Genomic DNA, 17,273 nt, shown 5'->3' on the forward strand with positions numbered 1-17,273 from the left:
CATTTTTCATCATAACAGTAATCCCCAACACACTGGACTACGCAGCGAAAGCATATCTGGAAACACAATGGAACCCAATCGATCATGGATTTTCCTTCCCAGAGCGTCACAGGCTTTAACATTATTGAGACAGAGTGGAGTTGTTTGTGCAGAGAGCACAGCTAAGACAAACCCCCCCCCAAAAAACGCCGGATGGTGTGTCACAACTTTCTTCAGCTGAACAGAAACAAAACAGAAGTAATTATCTTTGGACCTACAGAGGAACGATCGGGAGTCAGCACGCAGTTTAAGGTACTGCAGCTGGAAACGAGAGGTCAGGCTCAAAATCTGGGTGAAGTGATGAACTCTGACCTGAACCTCCAGAGACACATAGTGTCAATTAGAAAGTTGGCCTTTTATCACATGAAGAACATTTCTAGGATTAAAGGACTGATGTCCCAGCAAGTATTTAGCAGATGTAATGTTTGTTGCTTGTTTCACGATTAGTTATTGTGTTTTGTTTTCAAAATGTAAAGAGACTTAAACTGCATTGTTGCTAGAATATGCTATTCAAATAGCTTGATGCAAAATAACAACTGCAACATGGACGTCAGCTACTATGTGTCCAACAATATGTTTGTGCAGCTACAGTAAACCACTCATTTAAACAAGTTTGTCTTTTTCTCTTTAGATGCTGAGCTGACATTGTCTCTGACAATTACATTAGTTTACATTTACCTGTTTGTTAGCACTTTAGTTAATTCTTTGTTTCCTGCCTGTAAGGCATCAACCAGTGGAGAGTCATTGTCCTGGGCGGTGGGTTAGAAGGTCATAGTTTTGGTTCTGACTGCATTGTGCCTTTTTCAGTTGCTATTGGTAACAGACAAACAGTCAAAGAAAGAAAAAAACGTGAGTCATTCATTTGCTTTCTGTGATGGCGCTGCTAATCAGTGTGTTCAGGTTGATAAATAGTTAAGCACCTATTAAAAATGATTAACAAGTTTCTTCAGCAAATTAAACTTCTAATCCAGCCGTGAAGCCCAACACAACCAACTCACACACAAGTGCATAGTCACGCTTACAACGAAAAAAAGATACGTTAGATTGCTTTAGTTTATATACATATGAGCATTTGAGAACTTTAATCTAAAAGTCTCATTAAGGACATTATTTTAGTAAATCAGTGGGATATATGCCCCTTTTTTCCTTAATCTATGTTTGCTACCAGTTAAAATTTAAGCAGAAACTGGTCCATCTTTCTGAAAACAAATATAGGTCTTGTTGAACAAATGGCAACTTTTCCCCTAATTATTGCTCAGTTGTATTTATTGGCACACTTCACTTGCTTTCCGTCACTCATCTAATTCAGGCTGTATGGATCTAAACTTTCATATAGAAAATATGAATTAACTACGTCCCTTTACAGCTGCCTATCCTAACTTCTGTAAGATGCAAAAGAGGGATGTCAGAACGTCAGACATCGACTTGACGTATATTCAGAGATTTTGAAGGTCTATGTGATACCTTGTACTCTGCATGTTCCTAAAAAGAAAAAAATATCATGACATATCTTTAGAGTGAAGCGTGGGGCGTTATTCTGCTGAAAGACACCACAGTCACAAAGCAATGCCTGCTATGACATGCTGACTGTGGTCTGCATCAAAAGCAGCACTAATATGTGCCAAGATGTTAGATTTCCCAGCAGAGCATCGTCTGCAGCACCACATGGCACTCATTTGTCCCTCTTCTTGGTTTGAGACTCAAACATGGTCTTCCTGGTCATTTTTAACCCTTGTGTCTAGAAATGGGGTCCAACCGATCCCACACAAGTAAAACTTGTATCATTTGCCACAGTCCTCTACGTTTGCCTCAGTCCTCGCACACACGGTTAATAATGTAAAGGAGGGAAGAGCAATCTGACTCTGCTGCAGTAAAATGGTTATTGTACAGTCTGCTGAAACATACCTTCTCAATGCCATGCTTTTGTTTTCTCACACCCAGTCCTTAACTCCTTCTGCCCTGCATGTTTTAGGTGCAGGGCGAGGTCTAACGCACATGCAGAGTCAAACACAGGAATAGCAAACTGTTTATTTACAGAAAAATAAAAGGCAACTACAGAGTAAGTCTTCATAGGAAACAAACTATTGTAAAGATACTGGGAGCCTGCAGGAGACTACCAGTGTAGGTTAATCATCGGACACTAATTGGCCGCCCAGCTGCTCCTTATATCTGCTGGCAGCTTGGCGGGTGATTATGCTCAGGCGTGCGGGCTGCTGTGCTCCACTGGAGAGATCCTCTAGAGGGAGAGATGACTCACACTCACACAGCAGGATCCCGACACTCAAGGTGTTTTGTGGTGCACTGGACCTGTCCCATTAGAAATGAGCAAACCTTCATTGTTATGACTCGTTGTGAAACTCAAATAGTTGCCCATCGTGGGCCACTTTTGGACCACTACATTTTAATAGTAAATTGAGACAACCTATTTGAAATAAAACAAAAGAAAGGGTTGTATTGTGCAGTGCAAGTGCTCTAGTCATTTATTTAAAGGAGTAAAGTCTGCCGTTTAAGTTTTCAGAAACCTAACCTCAGTGTTTGTTCAGTTGATATTACAAAATAAAAATGTTACTTTACTTTCTGTCCGACAACAGTACGTCCAACATCCTGCAAACAAAACAACATGCCCAATTAAAAACAAAATGGTGAATTAAGACAATCTTTCCAAAACTCTGAAAGTATATTCACATGTTTAATTTGAGATAAAATAATTTTGTGATAAACCAAGGTTGGACAGCTGTCTTTCTCTGTATCACAGGAAATCCAGTAATACTGTAAAATCCTCCTGACTATTAATGGACAAATATATCTGCTAACAAGAGTTCAGCACATCCTGTTACTCTGTTACATGAGGGAACACATTTTTTGCAAACCTCCACATCATGCCTACAAAAGACTTTTTTGTTGTTGTTTTTTTAATAATATCCTTTCAAAATAAATGACAGCTATATTGAACTGGAGATTTCAGATAAAAATGCTTTGACGCACCTATGAGATGTGTTGAATTGTTGACTCATTCATAGATTTACAGGAGCCTTAAGAAGCATTTCTCTAATCTTTCATCAATTATTTATATTGGGCCCAGAGGCGATGTTGTAGCACCTGGCAGAGGTGAGTCTATTACAGACTTTCCCTTTTTCCCCCCCTATATTAGTCACTGCACAGATAGCATGAAAAACTAGAAAATAAAACAGTGTGTTTTCCCTGGAGGTTAATATACTCAAATGTACATTTTGAGATTTTTAAAAGATATAACAACTTTTCTACAGCAGAGTTAAGCCTTCCGTTTATCTACTGATATCTCCTCCTTTAGCTTTAGTGGCAGTCCTCCGTGGAATATCTGTGTGGAAAAATTACAGTTTCCCCTGAAGCAAATAGTAAAGTCTCCTCAGTAAGACCGCGTACACTCTGAATAGTGCTGTCATCAGCATGACGTGTGACTGGAAAAAAATATCTGAATTGTGGTATCTGACCTGCTGTAAGACTTCTCAATTCGGTCCATCTGCAAATTTAATCTAAACTGGTAAAGCAACAGAATTAATTTGTAAAATGCATAAAATGGTCGCAAGATCCACAGTAAATGTCAAGTAAGTCCCAAAATGACGTAATAAAAATGATGCATCAATTGCTCTAGAAGATCTAGACCCTGCCAACGGGAAAACTGTCCAGATACACTTTATCACACAGAGCTTCATGGTGACTGCTCATATGGAAATCACTCAAATAAAAACCACAAGACAGGATTCTTTGACCTCGCTGGAGTGCTTTAAAGAAAACCCAATCTGACAGCAAAATTGAATTCTATGAAGAAAACTCAAAGCTTCATTTCTGTAAAAAAAATAAATAAATAAATAAAAAAACCTACAACCTGCAATGTTCTCCGTGAAATTTGTGGTGACAGGATGATGTTACAGTGCCGGGGACAGAACTGAAAGGCAAATGGAAATCTGAGGCTTTCAGCACAACAATGACTAGTCAAGACTGAGGTGGCGCAGCTCTGACTGTCCTTGACTGGTACAGCAAGCCCCCACTTAAACCCCATAAACACTGGCCATGACACTGAAATATGGCACTTTGCAGACACATCTCATCCTGGCTCATAGAAACTGACAAGACTGGCAAAAAAAAAAAAAAAAAAAAACAGGACGAAGATAAATGGACTTCTACTTATTAAACAGGAAAATGATTACAAAAAGTAACATCACATAACCTGAAACTTACAACATAAGAAATGCCTAATGAAATTAAAGTATTATTTCATTCCAAGGGTCAAGCTGTCTGTACTTTTTTTTTTTTCGCAGAAGCTAATTGCGCCGTACTTTATTTGATTGCACAACCTCCATCTGCAGTTCTGTCACAGACGTTTTTTGGCAGAAATAAGTCAGCAACACGGTAATTTATGCCGAAAGAGCATGACTGAGCTGTTTTGTAGTTTCATGCCAGACAACTGGCACAACGCGGACACGCTTGGATGTAGACAGACGCTTTATGGTCCAGACGAGCATATGCAGGCAAAGAAGTGTGGAGCTGCAACAGCTGCACTAATGATGCGGGGCGAGGCTGAGCGAAGATCGTTCTGGGATTGTAGACTCCAATTACTCAGGATGGACTGGCCAAGGGAACAAATGTGCCCTATCATGAGCAGCATCACAATCACCTCTCCATAAACACTTTGGCATTAGTGAGGGAGAGACGGAGGGTGGGCATCACAGTGTGACTGTGAATGCTAGAAAAGACAGGAGAGAGGAACTGAAATAAATAAAGAATGAGAGTAAAAAGTAGGGGAAGGGAAATTTAGTGGGACTTTTAAAGTCTAGGCAGGTCTATTAGGCAGGAGACACACCAAGTTCGCAACAAAGGCAATCAAAGAGTTAACAACATGTAGTTGTAACTACTAATACATACAGTACATATAAATATCCTAGTAATGGGATTTTTTTTAATCGAGCTGATTGCAATTAATCACATTGTGATCAAACTATATATTGACAAAATAAGTATCATTTTCAGTTCAAAAACTCTGTTATTTACCATCATACTGGTACAAAGTGATAAGTGTTTCAGGAGCCTCTGATCATTCGAGTAACGTCTTTAAAAGTAAGTGATTAAGTAAGTAAGTAACTGTAGCTCGTAGAAAAAGACCAGGAAATAGACAAAGCCAATTTATTATGTGTGCAAAACCTGATGCCCTTTTTATTTCATCCGACAAGCTGAAACATAAGCAATATTGACCCAAAAAATGTTCAAAAAGTTAAATGAAGAAGCTGACCAGTTACCAATGTTTACAGTTTTAAAATGCTAAGTCTAAAAATGATCATTTATACTTTTTTCCTTTTGAGAATCACACAGGTATTGTTTGTTAAATGTTTAAAGACTTAAAAAAATTAATGTGCTGCAACGACTTAAGTTTTAAGTTGCACAGGGGAGGCAAGTTTTTATCTTAATATCTAGCTTCACTTCTAGCTGCGATTAATGAAAAGGCAGCTAAAAAATGAAAGTCCTCCTGCTTCTTGCATCGTTCCACTAGTTGAAAAATATCGCTGCGGGCAACTACTTTGATTCCTGAGATTTATCAGATTGACTTTGTCATGGCTTAAAAGTCTTTGTAACGTTGAATGTGGATGCTGAAATCACGTGAAGATTAACTGAAAGCCTGTCGGCTGAATGAGCGTCGTCCACAAACTCTTAGTATATGTTGTATTTACTGTAGCTACTGCATAGCTCAGTGCAGCACTTCGCTTAACGAGGAGTCGCATCTGTGTCTGTGGTTTACAGCTGTCATTACAAGACTCATTAAAAAGCAACACTTCCAAAAGTGTCACCCACATCCACCTAATAGGCTGCTGCGGTTCGAAAGAAATACGCTACTGCACTTAAGTCTTACAGAAAGTCTGACTATAGAACAGGTAACAAAATGACATTTTAGGCTGTGTGTCCATGTGATTGATAAGATTACACCTTTTAAAAGGGCAGTGGCCCGAGAGACGGCGCTTCCTTTTTTTTCTTTTTACTGTAAGTTCTGGTAAACATCTAATAAATTTGCATTCACGAGTTGCAAAGTAAGTATCACTCCCAAGATTCAAAGATCGTTTTCTTACCTGTGTCTCATCTTCCCTGAAATCTTTCGTTTGGAGTAAAAACATTTTGCATTTGTTTTTGAGTTTGCATGTTTGCAGAAATGAGAAGAAAAACATACATCAGCGGACTTTTTTTTTTTGCGGTCGCTCTTACTTGCAACATCAGGATAAATGTGTGAAGGAACAGCAACAAGCACGTTCTCATGTGATGGGTTACGGAAGTGAAGGAACATGTTTGATACAATTTTCATTTCATTATTGAATTAGTCATGCAACTCTCGTCTGCAACAATCACATCAGTGGGCCCTGATGGGGGCCGCTCGGCTCAGTGTGGAAGTTTTAATGCATGTTGTGAGGAGCGACGCCCTCAGGAGTGTATGACACCGTTTAAAGTTTAAGCGGAAAGGTCGACCCGGGTTGAGGTCGTGTACATGACTGCTGGCCGTAAAGAGGAAAGCAGCTCTGAACTCGCTTATCTAGAGTCATGAGTTTGACGTTCAGCCAGCTCTGACCACCCACACATATATCTGCATAAAAAGTGAGGAGATATGGAGAGCATCTCTCTAGGGAAAAATTTAAAGTGAACTACTGTAAAGCTGCTGCTGCTGCTGCTGAGAGCAGCACCATGATATCATTCAGACAGTCGCATTCTTGGTTACTCTGAAATTCAGCTCTTGGTTTATGTCAAAAATATTTTCTTGTTTTTAAAGATTAAAATAATATCAAGCTTAACCTTTGATAGACGCCTGGCAAACAACTACAGTCCAATTATTTTTTAATTGGTGATTATTATTTGAGTTTCTATTGTTGATTAAAGATATACATGTACATCTCCATAAATAAAATAGTTCGTTTTTTTCCAGTTTGGCAATATAAAACACACTGCTTATGCAAAGCGATATTGTGAACATTCTGTTTGCCGATTTATTGCTACCATGTGAGTTCATCTTCTGCAGCTCAGAAACACTATGCAGAAAGACCTCAGCATTACTTCCTGCTTGTATCCTGCCAAACTTCATCTTCTGTTCCTCAGTTTAGTAATAAGGAAGATTTTGTTCAAGTGACACCATGACCAAATGGGTCACACATTACGAGATTGTGCTCATGCAGAAATGACTGCCAACCAGACAGCTAGAATTAAACCTCAGCCAAATGCTGCTTGCAGGCACAAACTTCAGCTGGTTTATTGTTCCTCTGACATAAGCGCAGAAGAAGAAGAAGAAGAAAAAGAAAAAGAAAAAGAAGAAGGGAGCGTGACATATCAGACCTTAGGAGAACACATTAAACTGTCTGTTTGTATTACTTTTATATGTGAAAAACACGGCAGAGAAAAAAAACAACAACAAACAAAACCCCGATTTCTAAAATAAAAATCGTCATCACTTATATTTTCCAACTGCCTTTATGGTCCAATTTACCAAGAAATTGTCGATTCTCTTGCCGCCCTTCCTTATTAAAATCAGTCTTGTCAATTATTTTTTTGTATTAAATATTTTGTCCAAACTCACAAATATTCCAGAGTTTCAATTATCTCAACAAATTGAATGCAGCCAAAACAGAGCATGTCCACAGACAGAAGAAACACGAACATCAGAGTCCGAGATAAACCTCTGATTGGTCTAAAAGCTTCTAAGCACTCACTTGAAATGTATCACTCACTTCCGTTGTCAGTGGGCATAATTGGGCAGAGATATCGCTGCTCCAGCTGAAAAAAAAACCCCACACCGCCTCCAGAGAGGTGACAATTGTATTCTAATCCGCTGCCACTGTCAGTCTGTCCACAGCAGCAAATTAGACGGGGTTAAACCCAGACAGTCAGCAGACGGAGCAAATTCTCCAAACTCAAGGAAGACCCAGGCGGGTAACGCTCTCCTGAATGAAACCTGCTTCCTGTGAGACTGCAGACAAAGCTTTTGGTTCGCAGAGAAAACTCACACATGCAGACAAAGACGGGTAAACACAGGCAGAATGCATCACACGGGCACAGATCTCCAGCTTTCACAGAACAAGGTGTGTAACAGTTTCAGGTGAAAATAGAAAACGTGGGCGAAAAAAAAAAGAAATAAAAGGATATAGATGGCAGTCAGAAAACAGAAACGACAGCCCAGAACTGAATATTTCATCATGAAGTTTCCAGTTTGAAGATGAAAAAGTGCAGCGAGGTCTTCAATTTATGGTGACAACTGAAGAGGGAGACCTTTTTTTTCCCCAGACAAAACCAGGCTACTGCAGACAATACTGGCAGGTACTATAAAAATGTGATGTTTTAAAATGTTTGTTTTTTTTGTTAGCATATCTGCCTTTGAAAGAGCTTTGAACAAAACACTTGCCACCTTCAAGATTTTTCTCATTTTTCATTTATTGTCACAATTGAATGCGTCAGGTCATCAGACCAATTTTAATATCCCAATTTAATCTGAGACATTATAAAATGCAAATTTCAACTGAAGATTTATTTGTACACAAACAATTAAACTATGTAAATCAACCAATTAAAAAGTAAAACCCCCTGTTAAATTACAAAATAATTGTGATTTTGCTTATTTTATGGAAAGATGAGTTTACTAGTTATGCAGTCTGATTACTGTCAGACCTGCAGAATCAAGAAATGCCTTCAACAGGACCTGGATGACAACACGAAGTAGGGTAAAATATGTCAGAAAGCAACAAAGTATTCCCCAAACTAAAATTATTTTAAGCCCAACAAGAAACAAAGTAATTTCTACAGTTTAGATCTCCAGTCAAACAAACTGAAAGGTACAGAGGTGAACTTTCACAGCTGTAGTCAGCCAATTAAACTCCAAGAGTAATTGTCCCCTAGACATTAGTTTTGTAATTAAATTAAATTTTTTTAAGTAGAACTGTTTATTTTCACCTGCCAGCCTCCTCCCTGCATTTGGAAACTGCTCTTTGCAGTTATATGACACGATAAATCTTTGTCCATAAAATCATCATGTACACATATTCAATGAATTCTAATGAGTTTCCAGATTAAAAGTATCTTTTAAAAATAACAACACCTAAGCAGTAATTGAACATCTTGGTAACACTTTATTTGAAGGGGTGTGCATAAGACTGACATGACACCATCATAAACATGACATAACATCTGTCATGAACATCAAGAAGTCTTTATGAATCTTTATGACATTTGTCATGAAGTGTCATTCAGTAAATACTGAATACTTTGCATTAAATTCAAATAATTTACAAAATCATGCAAAGTTGGCACTTTTAAATGACTTTTAATGCAACTTTTAGAGCAACTTTACATTAAAAGTGTCATTATTTACCGAATGACACTTCATGACAACTGTCATAAACATTCATGAAGACTTCTTCATGTTCATGACAGATGTTATGTCATGTTTATGACAGTGTCATGTCAGTGCTATGCACACCCCTTCAAATAAAGTGTTACCAACATATTTTTCAATGACCCCACATTTATAGTAAATATATATTTTTTTATTATTGGCCTGATTTTGATCTTTAAAATCATATTATCATCAGCTGAAAATCAGCAAAGGCTTCAACAATCTTCACTTTGTGAATTCAGCTACTGAAATAAATTAACTTTTCAATATAATTCTAATTCATTGAATGTGTCAGCATATTATTAAAAACTCACATGATACGTTTCAATTTTGTGTACCGAGAACTCATCCATCACTCCTCAACTCCACGTTTGATTTCAACACCAATTCTTCCAAATAATCTCTCTGATAATTTGTGACCTCTCTCTGAGCGACAGATGGTCATTTTTCACCTACAACAAGTCAGTCTGGTTTGCAGGATCATGATGCAACACCTAGTCGACTGGTTGCACTCTGTGTCTGGGCCGTCACGTTTTCTGCACACTCCTGCTGCGAATAATTCTCTAGTTGCCTGCAGATCTGCCAGTTGGGCCCAACTGTCACTCAGATGGACAGTAATGACTCTGCCAGGCTAAATCCTGCACAATGACTATTCTTAAGGGAGGCTGCAATTCAAATTAGACAGTCATCCTTTTTTCTGGAATGTTTAGTAACCTGCATGGTAACAGTCTTTGCTGCAGAGTAAAAATGAAACATTTTATGATGTATGTTGGACTTATTTAAGCACAATTTCTCACTAAATTAAATAGAAACAAATAGTTCAAAAATGATTCTGACTTGTATTTGAAATTCATCAAGCAAAGATGTGTACTGACTACTGATTAGAGTGCATGAGTTTACTCAAAGACGGGATAGTATTATATATCGCAAACTAATTATACTTGTTCCAATAGTAATCACGCTAGTAAGTAATCTTATTTAAAAAGTTCTGATAAATTGCAAAGCCTTGTTTGTTCTTGAAAAAGTTAAATCTGACAACATAACATTGCATGTCTTTTTTCTAATTCATTACAGGAAGTTTCAAAGTTCAAACAGATGCCAATCGCAATGCGAACCACAGGTCATGTTTCTTTCTAAAGCTAAAGAAAGGGAAAAGCTAAAGGGAAGGATTTTCTCATGTTGAATGAATAAACTGCATCCTGTCGACACCTGAACACTTCACTCAGGCATCCAGTCATCAATGATTTATGGGGGACATCTTTAAAAGGAGGAAAGCACGACTTTTACTTGAAACCGCCCTTCCTGCTGACAACGTCATGCAGTCGGTGCTTCAAAAAATTATTGTTTTGCTGGAAAACAAAGTCACATAAGAGCAACAGCTAACTTTTTTTCTCTTTTTATTGCAGGAGAGTTCAGTTTTGAACTTGCAAATACTAGAGATGCTCTCGCTAAGGAGGAAATCAGAAATGCCATTGATCTGGCCTTTCGGTTCCTCTGAGAAGATAATTTGTCAAACAAAGGTTACGAACCAGATGAGAACTACAATCTGTTCTATCATGTGATGCCAGCTAGAGAGAAAGTCCCCGGGGCTGAATGTTACTTCACTGAACTATTTGCTCTTGGCCAGACTGCTGTGTGCCCAGGTAGCACTGCCATTTGTCACTGTCATCAGCTGCTACTGTAGCCTCTCTCGTGAAGAAGAAAAAAAATAGCACATAGAGGGAGCAATTAACTGTAGCTGTTGTCAGTGGTTAATAGTTGTGAACTCTGCAGCAGCTTCGTGTGTGACAGAGGAGTCTTCATCAGTGCCTTTAAGATAAGCTCAGTAGATTAGAACATCATCAAGATAGTGATCCCGTGTCACAAAATGGTGCATCTTAAAGTTTGATCTTGCTCTACATAAATGCATGCAGAGAACAGATGAGCAGTAAAAAGATACTGAGTGTCTAATGAGGCACAGTGAGGTTGTTTTGCGTGATCGCATAGATTTCCAAAACCATTAGGTCCTCATTCAAAGATACACAAACAAACTAAGTGCTGCCCAGAAATCGTCAGTATTTTGGCCTGGCCACCAGCAACCAGCCAGCTGGAAACTAACACATTTCAATATGTGCACTCAACTTTGTATCCGTCTTTATGGTTGGATTGAATAAATCTATACATCTGTGAAGAAATGGGATTTTTTCCCTTATGTAAGGCATTTGTTTGGAGTCAGGGCTATATATTAATAAAATAAAGTGAAATGTATTTGAATTTCTCCGTAGGTTGTTTATGAGGGTTTATGTCAGACCAATTTGTTAGTAAAACAAAGACAGTGAAACCATGGTTATTAAAACAGGTGTGGGTATTTTTGTTTCAATTGGGGATAATAACTGGACTATGTCTGTGTCTGGTAACATTAGCTACATTCCTTATTATTCAGGTGCAAGCCCTTTGATCAACTTTGCCTCTCAGTCTCCTGAAGCAGACATTTAACAGGCCTGTTTAAGTTTTAGTAAAGAGTGTAAATCCCATTACTTTGTTACAACTGCACAAAATACAATCATTTGACTTTTATTTTGAAGGCCACTAGTGCTTTCTTAACATCATCAGTGTGCATGTAGACCTTTTTCTGGTTTTGTCGTGGCCTGTCACATTTGGCCGCCCTTGTCTTAAAGGCCGTGGTTATGTTGGTTACTGGGGAAACTTTTTCTACTGCACCATTTTTCTTCCACTGAACTCTATTAATATGCTTTGATGCAACAGTCTGAGAACAGTCAACATCTGAAGCAATGACCTTGTTGCCTTACAATCCACCACTTATTTCAAAAGTCCTCCCCATGATTGTGTAAGCTCTAGCAACATAACATCAAAATTGTGTTTTAAAAAACTTTTTTTTTCAGCCTTTTCTGATATTTAAATTTTCAGAAATTCTGAGATGAGTTTTGGATTTTCATTTGCTTGGAAAAATCAATGCTTAAAATAGATTCGTGTGTGAAAGGAGTTGTATTTATTTATTTTTTAAATGTAATTGCTGAAATAAATATTTTGATAATAATCAGATTTATTTGGATGCACATGTGATTGATGACAAGGAAACTAGAGAAAAAAATATTGTGAATCCTGTTCTCATATTTTGTGCATCTTAAAGAGAAATCAGAATAAGCTAAAATCTGTTTTGGCATTTGAAAGCTTTACAAAAGGCAGTGTTCAAGAATATCTCAGCAATCCAGCCAAGAGTGAAGAATAAGAAATTCAAAACCTTCTGGACACCTTTTCATTTCTGAATCTAAAGTTTCTCAAATACAAAAGCAGGGTCACTCACTTACGAAGAGCAAAAGCAGGAACATCAACCTGAGGCACCGTTAAGCGATACCGAACAGAAGGGCTTGAAAGAAGGAACAATTTAGTAATGAAAAAAAATCACTGATACGAAGAGAAGAAAGTCATTTGTAAAGCTTCTTTAACTACCAGAGGCAGGATCCTGCAGCAGAAAGACTCTCTTACTCCTTCAAATTCGAGCTGCTCTGCTAAAACACAAGAAGCATTTATCTATAATATCTAAGATCTTCTACTGATGCATTTTATATACACTATATATGGTGTTTATATGCAAGCTGAGGCCACAGGACACTATTTAATGAACATATCACAAATAAGCCTAATGTGTATTCACACTGACCCATATTGGAGGTCTGCCTTTTTACTCTAAAGAGTCAGTGAGAGGAAAAGCAGCTTGTTTTGTCGCTGGACGGCGGTGGCCCATGTGACCGACTCCTTCTCTTCCATCTCCCAGGTTTGATGTGGATCAATTTGGACCTGATCATTTGTGACGGCCGTGGCTGCTCTTTAATTCAGCATGGCTGAGCGCTCTGTGATTAATGGCAGGTATTTAGCTGGGGGGGATGTGGTCAATAAGCTCACGCCGGTCTCACAAATACTGAGAATGTCCACCAGAGACGAGACGGCCTTAATCCATCAGGGCGACGCCACCCAGAGGTCCCAGGGTTAACAGCAGCAGCAGTGTGCAGGTGGAGAGGGCCAGACCCAAAAAAAAAAAGAAAGAAAGAAAAAAAACTTTGGACCTTTTGTGAGCTTGGATTTAATTTGAGCAACCTTGCTGGAGAGCTGCAACATCAAGCTTTTGAAAAGCTTCCAATTATGTGCTTTTTCAGGGAAGCAGAGAGAGTCGAACAGAAAGGGGCAGAGAGTGCTCTGAATGCTTAGAGGGTGGAAAGTGTACATCCACATTTGAGTACTCGAGGGAAATGCAATCCTCAAGGAAGAAAGGCGAGATAACGCCTCAGTCCAGACAGATCAGCTCACATCTGATCTCTGCGATTGAGCCCATTGGAGAACGACTAATGACTTTTAAGTGGTGAGATTATAAATCACATGCAAGTATTATTACGTAAATGTACTGATGCCCTTATCCATCACCCATTTGCTCTTTGACTTTCTTCCTTTCCTTCACACCCTGTCTTCTGCAGGCCTTATAATTAAAGGCTAGCCTCTTCAAGAACATGTGCAATGAAATTGTGAAACTCTTGTTTTATATCTAAAAAAAAAGAAAAAAAAGACAATTTTGGCGATTTCATTGATTAAAAGAATGTGATATTTACCTTAAATATGTGCAGTATAGCCTTAACCCCTAATTAGAGAATACACCAGCAGATTCCTATAATATCAACTCAACTGCGTCTCAAAATCCGAATCAAAAAACGGACTGGCAATATGTGGGTTTAGTATGTTCATCTCTGCGATCAGAAGTAAACAACTATACGCAGCAGATTTGGGAGCTATAGTATGATATCGTTAACATATCGCGAAAGCTGCGTGTGTTTCCCATAAAGTGTCCCTGTAGAGCTGACTGTAACAATACTGACCTCCAGTGTGAGCGATAAGAGGACGGAGCAGTGCGCGTCGTCCTTGGTGCGGGACTTCACGCCTGCCAGTTTGCGTTTTGGCAGCAATCTGTGCTCCTGCGTGCATGCCTCTGCTCTCTCTCTTTCTCTCTCTCTCTCTCTCTGCAAAATAAGTTTTAAGGTCTATATTGAAAAGAGAGACAGACAGAGAGAGAGAGAGAGAGAGAGAGAGACGGTAAAATAGGTGAAGGAATATTTTTCTGAGACGCTCCATACGCATTTGGTGTTTCAATTGAGTGTGCATCCTGTAAAAGTTTCTACCGTTCGCCCCGTCATTCATTCCCTGTTTTTCCATCCTTCAGGGTGGAGCAGGTCTCTGTTTGATCCTTCTTTTTCTTTTCTTCGTAATTTTTTTTTTCTTTCGCAAAGGACACGTGGTCGTTACAAACCTCTCTCAGGACGCAGCGGGGAGGCGGAGGTGGAGAGATGCGGGCGCAGTCGGGATGGGAGAGGACGCTGTGAGGAGGCTGCCGCTTTTTATCTATGGAAATGTGGCTGCTGAGCTGCACGCACGTTTTGGCGAAAGGATTTTAAAAAAGACCCCCATCTTGGACTATTTTCCTGTCTTTTTCTTTTCCACGGGAGATTTGCGCGCAGTATGGGGACGATTCCAGGAGGGGAGAAGAGAATAAAATGTGATGTAGGTAGATTTATTATGCATGGAAATATGCGCTCAAGTCTCAATAAGGTTTTCTCTCGAACATTTACTTTTTTTAAAGTCGCACACTGAGGAAAGGATGGATTACTTGAATTCTTCCACCCTAGAAAATGAGACAGAGGTGGGAAATATCTCCTCTAATTCCACATCTGAACAGCCGTACACCCAGCTCGCAATCTGGGGTCTGGCTGGACTGGTCAGCTTTCTCATTTTGTTTACAATAGTCGGCAATGTCCTGGTTGTCATTGCAGTTCTAACCAGCAGAGCTCTCAAGCCACCCCAGAACCTCTTCTTGGTCTCCTTGGCCAGTGCAGACATACTGGTAGCCACTCTGGTCATGCCCTTCTCTCTGGCAAATGAACTTATGGGCTACTGGTTTTTTGGCAAAATTTGGTGTGACATCTACCTGGCTCTGGATGTTTTGTTTTGCACCTCTTCCATCGTTCACCTCTGTGCCATCAGTCTGGACAGATACTGGTCGGTGACACAGGCTGTCGAGTACAACTTAAAGAGAACACCTAAACGAGTTAAAGGTATGATCATAGTGGTGTGGTTGATCTCAGCTGTAATCTCCTTCCCGCCGCTGATTTCGATGGACAGGAGCAGCAACGAAAGGAAACCCGTGTGTCAGCTGAACGACGTGACCTGGTACATTCTCTACTCTAGCATTGGATCCTTCTTTGCCCCGTGTGTTATAATGATCTTGGTCTACATTCGAATCTATCAAGTGGCAAAAACCAGGACCAGGACAATGTCGGAAAAGAAGAGGAATGTGGATTCCCCTCTGGAAAATGGGATGGACCAAGCTGAGCCAGGCATGGGAGGGTCCATCAAGTCCACCCAGGGAGGGAGCACGAAGGAGCGAGAACGTGAGAACGGGCACTGCCAAGAGCAAACCATCACATCCCCTCAGTCAAACGAGCCAAAACATCCATTAAATAATCATGAAGACGAGTTTGACGATAGCAGCTCATCGGACGAGAAACCAAAAAAGTGCATTGGTTCTTCCAAACAAACCCTAAACAACAGAAAAGACAGAAAGTCCAGCAGGAAGAGCAGCTCTGCCTCCAAGTACTCCAGCAGGAAGTCGCGTTCCAGCTCAAAGTCCCTGGAGCTGTTCTCCTCCCGACGGAAACGTCGGAGCACCGTCAACCGAAAGAAAATCTCTGCCGCCCGGGAGAAGCGCTTCACGTTTGTCCTCGCTGTGGTCATGGGCGTTTTTGTTGTGTGCTGGTTCCCTTTCTTCTTCTCCTACAGCCTGTATGGAATCTGCCGCGACCCGTGCAAGGTCCCAGACGTGCTGTTTAAGTTCTTCTTCTGGATCGGCTACTGTAACAGCTCCCTCAACCCGGTCATCTATACCATCTTCAATCAGGACTTTCGCAGAGCCTTTCAGAAGATTCTCTGTAACTCATGGAAACGCTCTTTTTGAGGAAGTCCTGGATGACTGGGGGTTTTATTAAGGGGACGTAAAGTCAAATGTCCCACTGTCGTTTGATGAAGCCCGAGGTGCTTTCACGCACTCGCTTTCGAAGATCTGACTCGGAACGATGGGACATCAGCAGAAAGGGAATAAACAGCTGAGTCTGGCATCTTATGCCTCTCAGACTGATCTGATTTAAGCTCGAGCTGCTTTCCTCCAATGGTTTTGTCTCTCTTGCATTGAAATATACAGACTCTTTCCAGGCTCTGTGATGCATGCCTGCCACAGTGGCTGCCTTTGGATGAACTTGACAGCAGACGAGGAGTTAACAGAGGAGCTCTATAAATGAGCATAAAACGAAGGCCTTGACAATCTTTCTGAGACTATTGGTTGTGACATTGGTATCTTTTTCTCTGTCAGTTTACTCGTTTTTTTTTTTTCTTCTTGACCTTACTGTTACATCATGCTCAACATGAAGACCATTGGGACAAAGGGGCTCCTTGCTTACTGTATAAGTAGCAAAACTGTTTCACCAAAAAAAAGGACTTGAACCGATGAACAAAAGTTACCTTCTGTGTTTATCACCATGTGTGAGATGAACATAGCCACCAGGACATAGCACATGATGAACCTGACAATGCTTATTTTTTCCCTTCATGCCTTTGCACCTTCTCTCTCCTCTTTGAGAATAGCTTGAATGTGGAGCTACTGTAGAGGTAGATGGACACTCACTGAGGCATTATTGCGTGTCTTAAAAGAGAATAGGGAGATAAAGTTTGCAACATACTTATGTATGTTAAGATAAAGTGAGCTACATCTTACCTCCACGTCCTGTTTGTGGTTGTTTGTGTGTGTGTG

The 17,273-nt window shown here is 39.8% G+C and overlaps 1 protein-coding gene across 1 annotated transcript; it reads left to right on the plus strand.

Annotated features, from left to right (window-relative positions):
• The first annotated feature begins 14,397 nt into the window (after nt 1–14,397).
• On the plus strand, nt 14,398–17,267 carry adra2c (adrenoceptor alpha 2C). The gene has a single exon (XM_008408372.2). It carries the CDS (start codon nt 14,994–14,996, stop codon nt 16,422–16,424), a length of 1,431 nt encoding a protein of 476 aa, XP_008406594.1. The 5' UTR covers nt 14,398–14,993; the 3' UTR covers nt 16,425–17,267.
• Nucleotides 17,268–17,273: the final 6 nt, after the last annotated feature.

This window comes from Poecilia reticulata, linkage group LG1 (genome assembly GCF_000633615.1).
Source record: "Poecilia reticulata strain Guanapo linkage group LG1, Guppy_female_1.0+MT, whole genome shotgun sequence".
NCBI lineage: Eukaryota > Metazoa > Chordata > Actinopteri > Cyprinodontiformes > Poeciliidae > Poecilia > Poecilia reticulata.